The sequence below is a fragment of the Rhinopithecus roxellana genome, chromosome 7 (genome assembly GCF_007565055.1).
Source record: "Rhinopithecus roxellana isolate Shanxi Qingling chromosome 7, ASM756505v1, whole genome shotgun sequence".
Taxonomy (NCBI): domain Eukaryota; kingdom Metazoa; phylum Chordata; class Mammalia; order Primates; family Cercopithecidae; genus Rhinopithecus; species Rhinopithecus roxellana.
The window spans coordinates 58,051,787-58,063,637 of NC_044555.1; the positions used below are offsets into that span (position 1 = coordinate 58,051,787).

An 11,851-nucleotide genomic window follows, 5' to 3' on the forward strand; every position below is an offset into this window, starting at 1 on the left:
ACTTTCAGCACAAAACAAAGATGGCGGCGGCAGCATCTCGGAAATGCCCGGATGAGAGTGCTAACCCCTCCGACGCGCTCGGCCCCGCCCCCCTTGGGAATAGTCTCTCCGGTCGCTGAAGGGACGCACGCCCGAGGAACTGCCTTTAACTGGCAGTGGGGACAAGGGAACGTTGGTGGCCGGGGGAGGCGAAGAGCCACTGCAGCCGTGCCTGCGGCCGGGGAGCGAGCGTTTTCCCGCCCTGCACACACAGCAGCCGCAGGAGGCTGCCGAGGCGCGCCGCGGGGGGGCCGGGGGCGGGGCTAGAGTGGGAGGCAACGCAGGCGAGCGCCGGTGCCCGGGGGTGGAGCCTCTGCCGGCTCCCAGGCCGCCGGTCCCGCCCTCGGGCGCCACCACCTCCGCCCGAGCCGCAGCAAAATGAGCCGGGCTGCGCGCCCCAGACCGCCGCGCGCTCGGCCGCCCCCACCGCCGAGAGGCCCACAGTCGGGCCGGTGGCGCCCGAGACGGGCGGGCGGGCGGGCGGGCGAGCGCGGGAGGCGTTCGCGTCACCTCGCGTCACCTCGCCCCGCCCACTTCCCAGGCCCCGAGTCCCGCCCTGCGCGCAGGCGCACCGGCGCTGCTTGGGTCCGCCCTTTTCGGATATTTGAATTTTCCCCAGCGAGGCGAGTGAGGCGAAATACCCGTATGGTGATCGCTGGCCTTTTCGCGCCAATACTGTAAGTGCTTACCGCATCCCCGGGAGATGGGTCCTAGCCTCGCCCCCACGTTCCGCCTCCTCCAGGAGGCTGCCCGGGCGCGGCGGCGGCGGCGGCGGCGGCGGCGGCGGCGGCGGCGGCGGCGGCGGCGGCGGCATCATCTTCTCTGCCACGCGTAGGCCGCAGCGCGGGGACCCAAGCTGCTGCCCGCGAGCGGCAGTCGCCAGTAGAATTGGACAGACAGGTCCTGTAAGAACCTATGGCTTTTGTTGTAAACGTCTAGAAGTTCAATTAAATTACAAGATCTACCTGATCTACCGGCGGGCAGAATTATTACTTTGAAGTTACTGAAGTTATGCGTCCTGCTGGAAGACCTTGTAATTTAATGCGTTATTAAAGAAGCACATATCACTGTCTCACACATTTTCAACAATATTTTTAAAGTCACCTGTCAACATATTGCATGAATTTTGTAATCCTCTGTGTTTTAGTTCATGCAGTTGGAAGTATCCATTTGAGAAGGGACAAAGAAGAATTCCTGCTTGTCTGGCTGTGCCACCACCTGCTCTTTATGACCTTGGATAGTTACCTCACTTCTATGTCCCCAAGTCTCCCACCCATAGTAAATAAGAAAACTAAGGCCTGACGCGTTGGCTCATGCCTGTAATCCCAACACTTTGGAAGGATGAGGTGGGAGGATCGCTTGAGCCTAGCCGGGGCAACATAGCGAGACCTGGAGGCATGGTGGCACACGCCTGTGGTCCCAGTTACTTGGGACGCTGAAGTGGGAGGATGGCTTGAGCCAGGGAGTTCAAGTCTGCAGTGAGCTGAGATCGCGCCACTGCTCTAGCCTGGGCGACAGAGCAAGACCCTGTCTCAAAAAAAAAAAGCCACACACACACGCACACACACACACACAAAAACAGCTGCTGGTTTCCAAGGGCCTTGCCTGGAATCAGTCCAGAAGCCAAATTAATGTTAATTGACGTCCCCTCTTATCCACAGAATGCAAGGAAGGTCATGGGGGGGGGGGGGGGGCATAACTAACTATAAATGCTAAAGGCCTGGAGGTGATAGTGCCTGCAGTTTAAATGTGTGCAGGAGAGTCTGGGGCCTTTAGCCAGGAGATTATCAGGCTTTCCAGGGCTTCCCTGAAAGACCCCAGACCCAGGGGCCAGTGCTGTTGAGGTGTTGGCCTTCCCATGCCAGGAGCTGGGGGGAAGCTGTGATGAGATTTGAGTGTCACATAATAAGGATCATGGCAATTCAAAGGTACAGGGAAGCTAGGCTATAAGGTAACCAGCTCGGTTTTCCTGGGGGTCTTGGACAGGTGCTTTGATTACATTGTCACTGTCAGCCTGTACCCTGGGTCAGGTAGACTGAACCCCTGCAGCCGGAAAGAGGAGTTGCTTTCCATGTCCTTCCTGGAGTTCTTCCTTGATCAAGTTGACAGTGTTTGACTCCTGTTCCAGCTCTCCGCCCTGCTTACTGGCAGGCAGGAGGGTCAGGCTAGCACCGGTGCCATGGAGCCCTAGGTGGGTGCAGGGAAGGACCTGTAGACGTCAGGCGGGGCCTCAGCTGGTGTCTCAGCTGGAGTCAGGAGCTGAACGGGGAAGTGCCTGAGAGGAAATAACAGCTGAGTCAAGGGCAGTGGCCAGGCGCAGTGAGCAAAGGGCTTTCAGGACAGAGCTGAGCCTGAGGAGCTCACAGGGCTGGATGGGGATGTTTGGGACATGATCCAGGGCATGGAATGGGAAGCTGGTCATGGAAGGGTGGAAAGCCAGGGCAGACATGATCCCATCCAGGACTGCTCAGCAAAGATGCTGAGGCTGCTGTATGCACACTCCTGGACCCAGAGGCTTTTTTGACTGGGAGGAGGGTGCAGGAGGAGTTCGGGTGCCCCATGCTGAGATGGCAGGCTTGTGTGAAGCAAGGACATATGGAGTGATAGTGAGGGCTGTGGTTCCTATGTGGCAACACCATGCTTCAGAGGACAGTGGGCCACCCACATGCCAAGCCTGGTGGTCCTCCTCAGCAACGGAACTCCAAGGCAAGAAGACTGAGAATGAGGCCCAGGAGGATGCAGGTGGGCCCCAGGACCTGCCTGAGGAGTGAAATAGCAAACAGGACTGGTAAAAGGGAGCAGGGGTGCCGGCTTTGTACTTTAATGTAATTGAATTGAAATTGAGCAGGGCTTCACTGGGCACCTGAGGAAGAGCAAGGAATCAGACCCTTTCCCACCCATTTGGGGCCTAAATTGCAGTAGAGCAGATGGACATTGCACCTCAAAAATAAACAGTGCTTGTCACATGAATCATTTGCAAATATTTTCTCCTATATTGTCTCTTCGTTGTTGATTGCTTCTGTGCTGTGCAAAAGCTTTTTACTTTAATATACTCCCATTTGTCTGTTTTTGTTTTTGTTGCCCATGATTTTGGGGTCTTAGCCATAAAATCTTTCCCCAGACCCATATCCTGGAGCATTTCCCCATTTTCTTCTAGTAGTTTTATTTTATTTATTTATTTTATTATTTGTATTTATTTATTTATTTACTTATTTTTGAGACAGAGTCTCACTCTGAAACCCAGGCTGGAGTGCAGTGGCACAATCTCAGCTCACTGCAACCTCAGTCTCCTGGGATCAAGCGATTCTCCTGCCTCAGCCTCCCAAGTAGCTGGGATTACAGGCGCATGCCACCACCCCAGCTAATTTTTATACTTTTAGTAGAGATGGAGTTTCACCATGTTGGACAGGCTGGTCTGGAACTCCTGACCTCAGGTGATCCGCCCGCCTCAGCCTCCCAATGTGCTGGGGTTACAGGTGTGAGCCACCGTACCCAAGTTTTTTTTTTTTTTTTTTTTTTTTTTAAAGACAGAGTCTTGCTCTGTTGCCCAGGCTGGAGTGCAGTGGTGTGATCTCGGCTCACTGCAACCTCCTCCTCCTGGGTTCAGGCATTTCTCCTGCTTCAACCCCCCCGAGTAACTGGTATTACAGACGGGCACCACCTCGCCCAGCTACTTTTTGTATTTTTAGTAGAGTCGGGGTTGCACTGTGTTGGCCAGGTTGGTCTAGAACTCCTGACCTTAAGTGATCTGCCTGCCTGGGCCTCCCAACGTGCTGGGATTACAGGTGTGAGGCACCCCGCCCAGCTCCACCACAGTGGCCTCTTCTAGTAGCTTTCTAGTTTGAGGTCTTACATTTAAGTCTTTAATCCGTTTTGAGTTGGTTATTGTGTGTGGTGAGAGATGGGGTCTAGTTTTCATTCTTCTTCACATGCTTATCCGGTTTGCCCAGTGCCATTTATTGAAGAGACTGTCCTTTCCCCAATGTAGGTTATTTGTGCCTTTGTACTACTTATAATAGCTAAGATATGGAAGCAATCTAAGTGTCCATCAGTGGATTGATATGTAAAGAAAATGTGGTATATACACATGATGGAATATTATTGAGCCATTTAAAAATAAACTGTTGGCAGGCGTGGTGTTTCAAGCCTGTAATCCCAGCACTTTGGGAGGCCGAGGCGGGCAGATCACCTGAGATCAGGAGTTCGAGACCAGCCTGGCCAACATGGTGAAACCCCATCTCTACTAAAATACAAAAATTAGCCAGGTGTGGTGGCGGGGGCCTGTAATCCCAGCTACTCAGGAGGCTGAGGCAGGAGAATTGCTTGAACCCGGGAGGCGGAGGCTGAGGTGAGCCAAGATTGTGGAACTGCACTTTAGCCTGGGTGACAGAGTGAGACCCTGTCTCAGGAAACAAAACAAAACAAAACAAAACTATTGGCTGGGTGCAGTAACTCACGCCTGTAATCCCAGCACTTTGGGAGGCCAAGGTGACAGGATCGCTTGAGCCTAGGAGTTTGAGACCAGCCTGGGCAATATAGCAAGACCCTATCTTTCAAAAAAAAATTTAAAAATTTGCCAGGCATGGTAACATGCCTGTGGTCCCAGCTACCTGGCAGGCTGAAGTCAGAGGACCACATGAGCCTGGGAGGTGGAGGCTGCAGTGAGCTGCAATCACACCATTGCACTCAGCCTGGGAGACAGAGCGAGACCCTGTCTCAAAGAAATAAACAAACTGATAAGTTAAGTCTTGTTATTTGTGGCAACATGGATGAGCCTAGAGGATGTTATGTTAAGTGAAATAAGCCAGGAACAGAAAGATAAATATTTTATGTACTAATTCTTATGTAAAATATTTTAAAAATCAAGCTCATGGAAATAGAAGCATAGTGGGTGTTAGAAGCTGGAAAGATGAGAGAGTAGGGAAAGATTCGGAGGAGTCGGATAACAAATACAAAATTCCAGCTTCGTAGCATGAATGGATCCTGCTGTTCTGCACTGTAGGGTGAGCCCTGTTAACTATAATTTCTTGTGTATTTTCAAAAGACTATAAGAAAGGATTTGGAATGTTCCCAACACAAAGAAATGATAAATGTTCCAGGTGATGGATATGCTAAGTACCTTGTTTGATCATTATACATTATATACATGTATCAAAATGTCACTCTATATGCTATTAAAAATAATAAAATAGGCTGGGTACAGTGGTTCGTGCCTGTAATCCCAGCACTTTGGGAGGCTGAGGTGGGTGGATCAGTTGAGGTCAGGAGTTCAAGACCACCCCAGCCAATATGGCGAAATCTCATCTCTACTAAAATACAAAAATTAGCTGGGTCTGATGACTCCCGCCTGTAGTTCCAGTTACTTGGGAGGCTGAGGCAGGAAAATCACTTGAACCCGGGAGGCAGAGGTTGCAGTGAGTCGAGATCCTGTCACTGCACTCCAGCCTGCCCCACAGAGCGAGACTCTATCCCAAAAAATAAATAAAATAGGCCAGGTGTGGTGGCTCATACCTGTCATCCCAGCACTTAGGGAGGCCGAGGCAGGTGAATCACAAGGTCAGGAGTTCGAGACCAGCCTGGCCAACATGGTGAAACCATGTCTCTACTAAAAAAAAAAATACAAAAAGTTAGCTGGGTGTGGTGGCGGGTGCCTGTAATCCCAGCTACTCAGGAGGCTGAGGCAGGAGAATCCCTTGAAAACGGGAGGCGGAGGTTGCAGTGAGGCGAGATCACGCCACTCCAGCCTGGGCAACAGTGCAGACAGTGCAAGACTGCGTCTGAATAAAAAATAAAATAGGCCAGGCACAGTGGCTCATGCCTGTGATCCCAGCACTTTGGGAGGCCAAGGCAGGTAGATCATGAGGTCAGGAGTTGAAGACCAGCCTGACCAAGATGGTGAAACCCCGTCTCTACTAAAAATACAAACATTAGCCAGGCCAATTTTAGCTGTAATCCCAGCTACTCAGGAGGCTGAGGCAGGAGAATCACTTGAACCCAGGAGGCGGAGGTTGCACTGAGCCAAGACCACACCACTGCACTCCAGCCTGGGCAACAGAGCAAGAGTCTGTCTCAAAAAACCAAAACAAAATATAATAATAAAATAGTGCTAAGTGGTCTACATATACAGATACTTTTTTTTTTTTTTTTTTTTTTTTTTGGGAAACGGAGCCTCATTCTGTGGTCCAGGCTGGAGTGTAGTGGCATGATCTCAGCTCACTGCAACCTCTGCCTCCCGGGGTTTGAGCTATTCTTCTGCCTCAGCCTCCCAAGTAGCTGGAACTACAGGTGCAAGCCATCATGCCTGGCTAATTTTTGTATTTTAATAGAGATGGGGTTTGCCATATTGGCCAGGGTGGTCTTGAACTCCTGACCTCAACTGATTGATCCACCTCAGCCAAAGTGCTGGGATTACAGGCGTGAGCCACCGTGCCTGGCCCCCCTTTTTTTTTTTTTTGGAGAAGGAGTTTCACTTTTGTTGCCCAGGCTGGAGTGCAGTGGCACGATCTTGGCTCACTGCAACCTCTGCCTCCCGGGCTCAAGCAATTCTCCTGCCTCAGCCTCCCGAGTACCTGGGATTACAGGCGTGTGCCACCACGCCCAGCTAATTTTTTTATTTTTTGAGATGAAGTCTTGCTCTGTCGCCCAGGCTGGAGTGCAGTGGCACGATCTCGGCTCACTGCAACCTCCGCCTCCTGGGTTCAAACGATTCTCCTGTCTCAGCCTCCCGAGTAGCTGGGATTACAGGCGTGTGCCACCACGCCTGGCAAATTTTTTGTTTTGTTTTGTTTTGTTTTTTTGAGATGAAGTCTCGCGGTGTCACCCAGGCTGGAGTGCAATGGCACAATCTTGGCTCACTGTAACCTCTGCCTCCTGGGTTCAAGTGATTCTCCCGTCTCAGTCTCCCAAGTAGCGGGGATTACAGGCGTGCGCCACCACGCCTGGTTACTTTTTCTGTATTTTTGTAGAGACAGGGTTTCATCATGTTGGCCAGACTGGTCTGGAACTCCTGATCTCAAGTGATCTGCCTGCCTCAGCCTCCCAAAGTGTTAGGGTTACAGGCATGAGCCACTGTGCCTGGCTTATTTTTTTGTATTTTTGGTAGAGACAGGGTTTCACCACGTTGGCTAGGCTGGTCTCAAACTCCTGACCTCAGATGATCCACCCACCTCGACCTCCCAAAGTGCTAGAATTATAGGATTATACGTGTGAGCCACTACGCCTGGCCTTTTTTTTTTTTTTTTTTCTGAGATAGGGTCTTGCTCTGTGGCCCAGGCTAGAGTGCAGTGGCATGATCATAGCTCACTGCAACCTCCACCTCCTGGGCTTAAGAGATCTTCCTGCCTCAGCCTCCTGAGGAGCTGGGACTATAGGTGCACCACCATGCCTGGCTAATTTTTATTTTATTTTTTAAATTTAATTTTATGTATTTTGTGTAGAGACAGGGTCTCACTTTGTTGCCCAGGCTGGTCTCGAACTCCTGGACTCAAGCAATCCTCTCACCTTGGCCTTCCAAATTGCTAGGATTACAGATGTGAGCCACCATGCCCAGCTACATATGCTTTTTGGCGTATAACAGGGTAATGTCCAGATAAACCCATCATAAGTTGAAAATATTGGAACTGGACTTTCAACTTAAGAGGGGTTTAGCTGGGTGCAGTGGCTCACTCCTGTAATCTCAGGACTTTGGGAGGCTGAGGCAGGAGGATCACTTGAGGCCAAGAGTTCGACACCAGGCTGGGCAACATAGTGAGACCCTGTCTACAAATTTTTAAATTTTTATTTATTATTATTATTATTATTTTGAGATGGAGTCACGCTCTGTCGCCCAGGCTGGAGTGCAGTGGCGAGATCTCGGCTCACTGCAAGCTCCACCTCCTGGGTTCACGCCATTCTCCTGCCTCAGCCTCCCGAGTACCTGGGACTACAGGCGCCCGCCGTCACACCCGGCTAATTTTTTGTATTTTTAGTAGAGATGGGGTTTCATCGTGTTAGCCAGGATGGTCTTGATCTCCTGACCTCGTGATCTGCCCGCCTCAGCCTCCCAAAGTGCTGGGATTACAGGCGTGAGCCACCATGCCTGGCCCCAAACATTTTTTCACAAAAATTAGCAGGGCAAGGTGGTGGTATACCCCTGGTCCCAACTACTTGGGAGGCTGAGGCAGGAGGATAGCTTGGGCCCAGGAGGTAGAGGCTGCAGTGAGCTATGATTGTGCCACTGCACTCCAACCTGGGCAACAGAGCAAGACCTCCATGTCTAAATAAAAATACCCAGGCAATGGCACCAGAAAGCAAGGAAGAAGCCACGTGGAAGCCCTCCTGGTGCTTCTTCAGGGAGGCCAGCAGAGAGCACCTGGGGCCAGGAGGCGGCATGCCTGGGTTTCTGCTCCTCCTCACTGTAACTTTCAGCCAAGTCAAACTTCTAGAGTTTCAGTTTCTTTATCTGTGAAATGACGGGGCTGGCACAGATGGTTTCTAAGATCCCTCCCAGGCCTGGAACTTCTAAACCATTAGGTCAAAGATGAGCTAACCGTGCTGGGCACGGTGCTCATGGCTGTGAATCCCAGCACTTTGGGAGACTGAGGCGGGTGGATCACTTGAGGTCAGGAGTTCAAGACCAGCCTGGCCAACGTCGTGAAACCCCATCTCTACTAAAAATAGGAAAGTTAGCTGGGCATGGTGGTGCGTGCCTGTAACCACAGCTACTAGGGAGGCTGAGGCAGGAGAATCACCTGAACCTGGGAGGCGAAGGTTGCAGGGAGCCAAGATTGTGCCACTGCACTCTAGCCTGGGCAACAGAGTGAGACTCCGTCTCAAAAAAAAACAAAAAAACAAAAGGTGCGCAAACCGAGGCCCAAGACAGTTAAGGTACAAGATCACATGGTTAGTCGGTGGGAGAGCCAAGGTTTGAACAGTCTGGCATCAGCTGACCAGGAACTGGAGCCCACCCTTCTTTCTCCCTGAGCCCGCCTGCCTGCCCACCCTCTTGAGTGCGAAATTTATTAATATGGAAGGGAGAAGAGCTTTAATGATTGGAGTCATTTTCAGAGCATTAAAGCTGTTCTCCCCTTCCATATTAATGTGTTTCTCAGCTACTAGGCTCACTCACAGCACCACTGGCCCCAAAGCAGTTGACAGTCAGTGATAATTAAATTGTCTCTCTGGTTCTGTGACTGAAGGAGACGGAAGGCTTTATGGTGGCCTGAGGAAAGCAGGTGATTTGGGGCTTGGCACTTGAGGAGACGGCAGGTGAGTGAGCCAGGGAAGCTGGCCTGGGAGGCCTACAGGTCACCCCCTTGCCTCCCGGCCTGGTGCTTGAGTGGCAGATGGTGAATTCTTCTCCTCCTCCCTCCCCCAGCTCGTGTCAGAGGCCAGAGCTCGGGCTCCATCTAATGGTCTCTGGTTCAACTGGGTATTTGGTGAAAAGGGCTTCCGGGCTGGAGACGTCCACTTTTATAACACACCGGCATGGGAAGGCACGTTCTAAGTTGTAATGACAGAGCTAGGCAGGGTCTTGTCTGTAGATGCAGTGGCTTTAAGGAAACTAGGACGAGGGGCAGGATTTTCTTAGGTGCCAGGAGAAAGGGGCGATAGAGGATAGTAGAGGCCCGGCATGAGAGAGCCGGTGTGTGGTGGTTTCACTCTGATTTGCTTCTTACCGTGAATATGGTTGGTAGCTCCTGAGGCCGGGGGTCAGGAACATGGAGGCGGTGCTGGGGACGGTTTGTTTTCTAACCACACTCCTTTTGTAACCACAAAGGAAAAAGGCAGAACGTTCCTCCGCTGGCGCCAGCCAATCAGCAGGACTCCTGCCTTCCTTCGGGGCAAGGTCGCAGCATCTGCCTCGGAAATCACGGGGCTTCTTCCTGCTGGCTCAGCTTGGAGGCCCAGAGTGTTCTGCAGAGGCTGCGTATCGAAGGCCGCTCTCTGAAGCTCCCTGCCCCAGGTCACGCCGCCAGTTCCAGATGAATCCGGAGTGGGGGCAGGCCTTCATGCACGTGGCCGTGGCCGGCGGCCTCTGTGCTGTGGCCGTGTTCACAGGCATTTTTGACAGTGTCTCCGTGCAAGTGGGCTATGAGGACTATGCCGAAGCGCCGGTGGCTGGTCTCCCTGCCTTCCTGGCCATGCCGTTCAACTCACTGGTGAATGTGGCCTACATGCTACTAGGGCTATTCTGGCTGCACAGGGGCGGCGCGGTGGGGCCGGGTCCCCGCTACCTGAAGGACGTGTTCGCAGCCATGGCCCTGCTCTACGGCCCCGTGCAGTGGCTGCGCCTGTGGACGCAGTGGCACCGCACCGCCGTGCTGGACCAGTGGCTCACCCTGCCCATCTTTGCGTGGCCCGTCGCATGGTGCCTCTACCTAGACCGCGGCTGGCGGCCCTGGCTGTTCCTCTCCCTTGAGTGCATCTCCCTGGCCAGTTACGGGCTCGCTCTGCTGCATCCCCAGGGCTTCGAGGTTGCACTGGGTGCTCACGTGGTGGCCGCTGTGGGGCAGGCGCTGCGCACCCACAGGCACTATGGCAGCACCACCTCGGCCACCTACTTAGCTTTGGGGGTGCTCTCTTGCCTGGGCTTTGTGGTCCTCAAGCTGTGTGACCATCAGCTCGCACGGTGGCATCTCTTCCAGCGCCTCACAGGCCACTTCTGGTCCAAGGTCTGTGACGTGCTCCAGTTCCACTTTGCGTTTTTGTTTCTGACGCATTTCAACACTCACCCAAGATTCTGTCCCTCTGGCGGGAAGACGCATTGAACTGTGGGAAGAACCTGCTGAAAACCGACGACCCCCGGCATTGAAACGGACTCTGAGATGGCAGCGTGGTGCCAGTGTTGGGCATCCTACGTGTGATGATACGAACTGATCACACAAGACTGCCCTTTCCTGAGAAGCTACGGGCTTTGGTGTGGAGGGATGGAGTGCTGTGATCTCGACAACTTACTTTCAAAGACATAAAGCAAAGATCTTGGCACAAGGGATGTGGGTGTTCCTGATGTAATTCTCATAACTTTTCTGTAGTTTGAAATGTTTCCAAATAAATATTGGCAAGGGGAGTGGAAATGACACCAAGAGGCCCCTCGTGCTCGTGGGTGGACAGAGCGACCGTCTGGAGTATCTTTGGGGTGTCAGCTGTGGGTGTGGACTGGCCGCAGCGAGGCAGGCCAGTCAGTGGGGTACCAGTGAGTGTCCTTAGAGGTGGCTGAATTCAGGGAGACTGAGTCACACTAAATACGTGCCCAGCAGACTGACGGGGAAATCACTTAGTTACCTCCATGACATCTGTGACTGTTAACTGTAGGCAGGTCACGTGAGAGCCACATCACCTCAGATCATCTGTGGAACCAGGCAGGGTGTGTCCAGATGAGGAAACACACGAATGTCAAAAGTTGAACTCTCAACAGAAAGTTGCTTTGTGGGTCTCCCCTCGGAGTCGGGGTGTGGCTTAGATGTCCTTAGTGGCTACAGTCTGAACAGTCCCCATGTGCCCATCACCCAGGTCCTTGTGAACCGATCTGCTGACAGTATCGCCAGGCAGGGTGCTAGAGGGGGCACGTGCTTCTCATGCAAGCAACAGTTTTTGAGCCCTCTAGCCCAAGGCCCAGACTCTAGTTTGTGGTGAGGATGCTGGGTCATCCTTGGCCGCAGCCAGAGAAGCACTGAGGACTCCATGCCACCCTCTCTACTCCCAGGGCAGTCCTTCTTCCTGCCGGTCACTATGTTACTTAGAGGCCTGCCTCACCTCCTTTCATCTGAAGGCATCTGGTCTGTAAAGGGGACTTCCTTTTTTTGAGACAGAGTCTTGCTCTGTCACCCAGGCT

General features: G+C 52.5%; 1 protein-coding gene across 2 annotated transcripts; it reads left to right on the forward strand.

The window, feature by feature from the left end:
• The first annotated feature begins 77 nt into the window (after window positions 1-77).
• Window positions 78-11,132, forward strand: TMEM187 (transmembrane protein 187). 2 transcript variants are annotated; one of them, XM_010361725.2, is made up of 2 exons: window positions 78-716; window positions 9,797-11,132. In XM_010361725.2, the coding sequence occupies exons 1-2, from the start codon at window positions 418-420 to the stop codon at window positions 10,785-10,787; spliced, it is 1,290 nt and encodes a 429-aa protein (XP_010360027.2). In that variant the 5' UTR covers window positions 78-417; the 3' UTR covers window positions 10,788-11,132. The 2 variants fall into 2 exon arrangements, with proteins under 2 accessions (XP_010360027.2, XP_030789364.1); XM_030933504.1 differs by having other exon boundaries at window positions 615-944.
• Window positions 11,133-11,851: the final 719 nt, after the last annotated feature.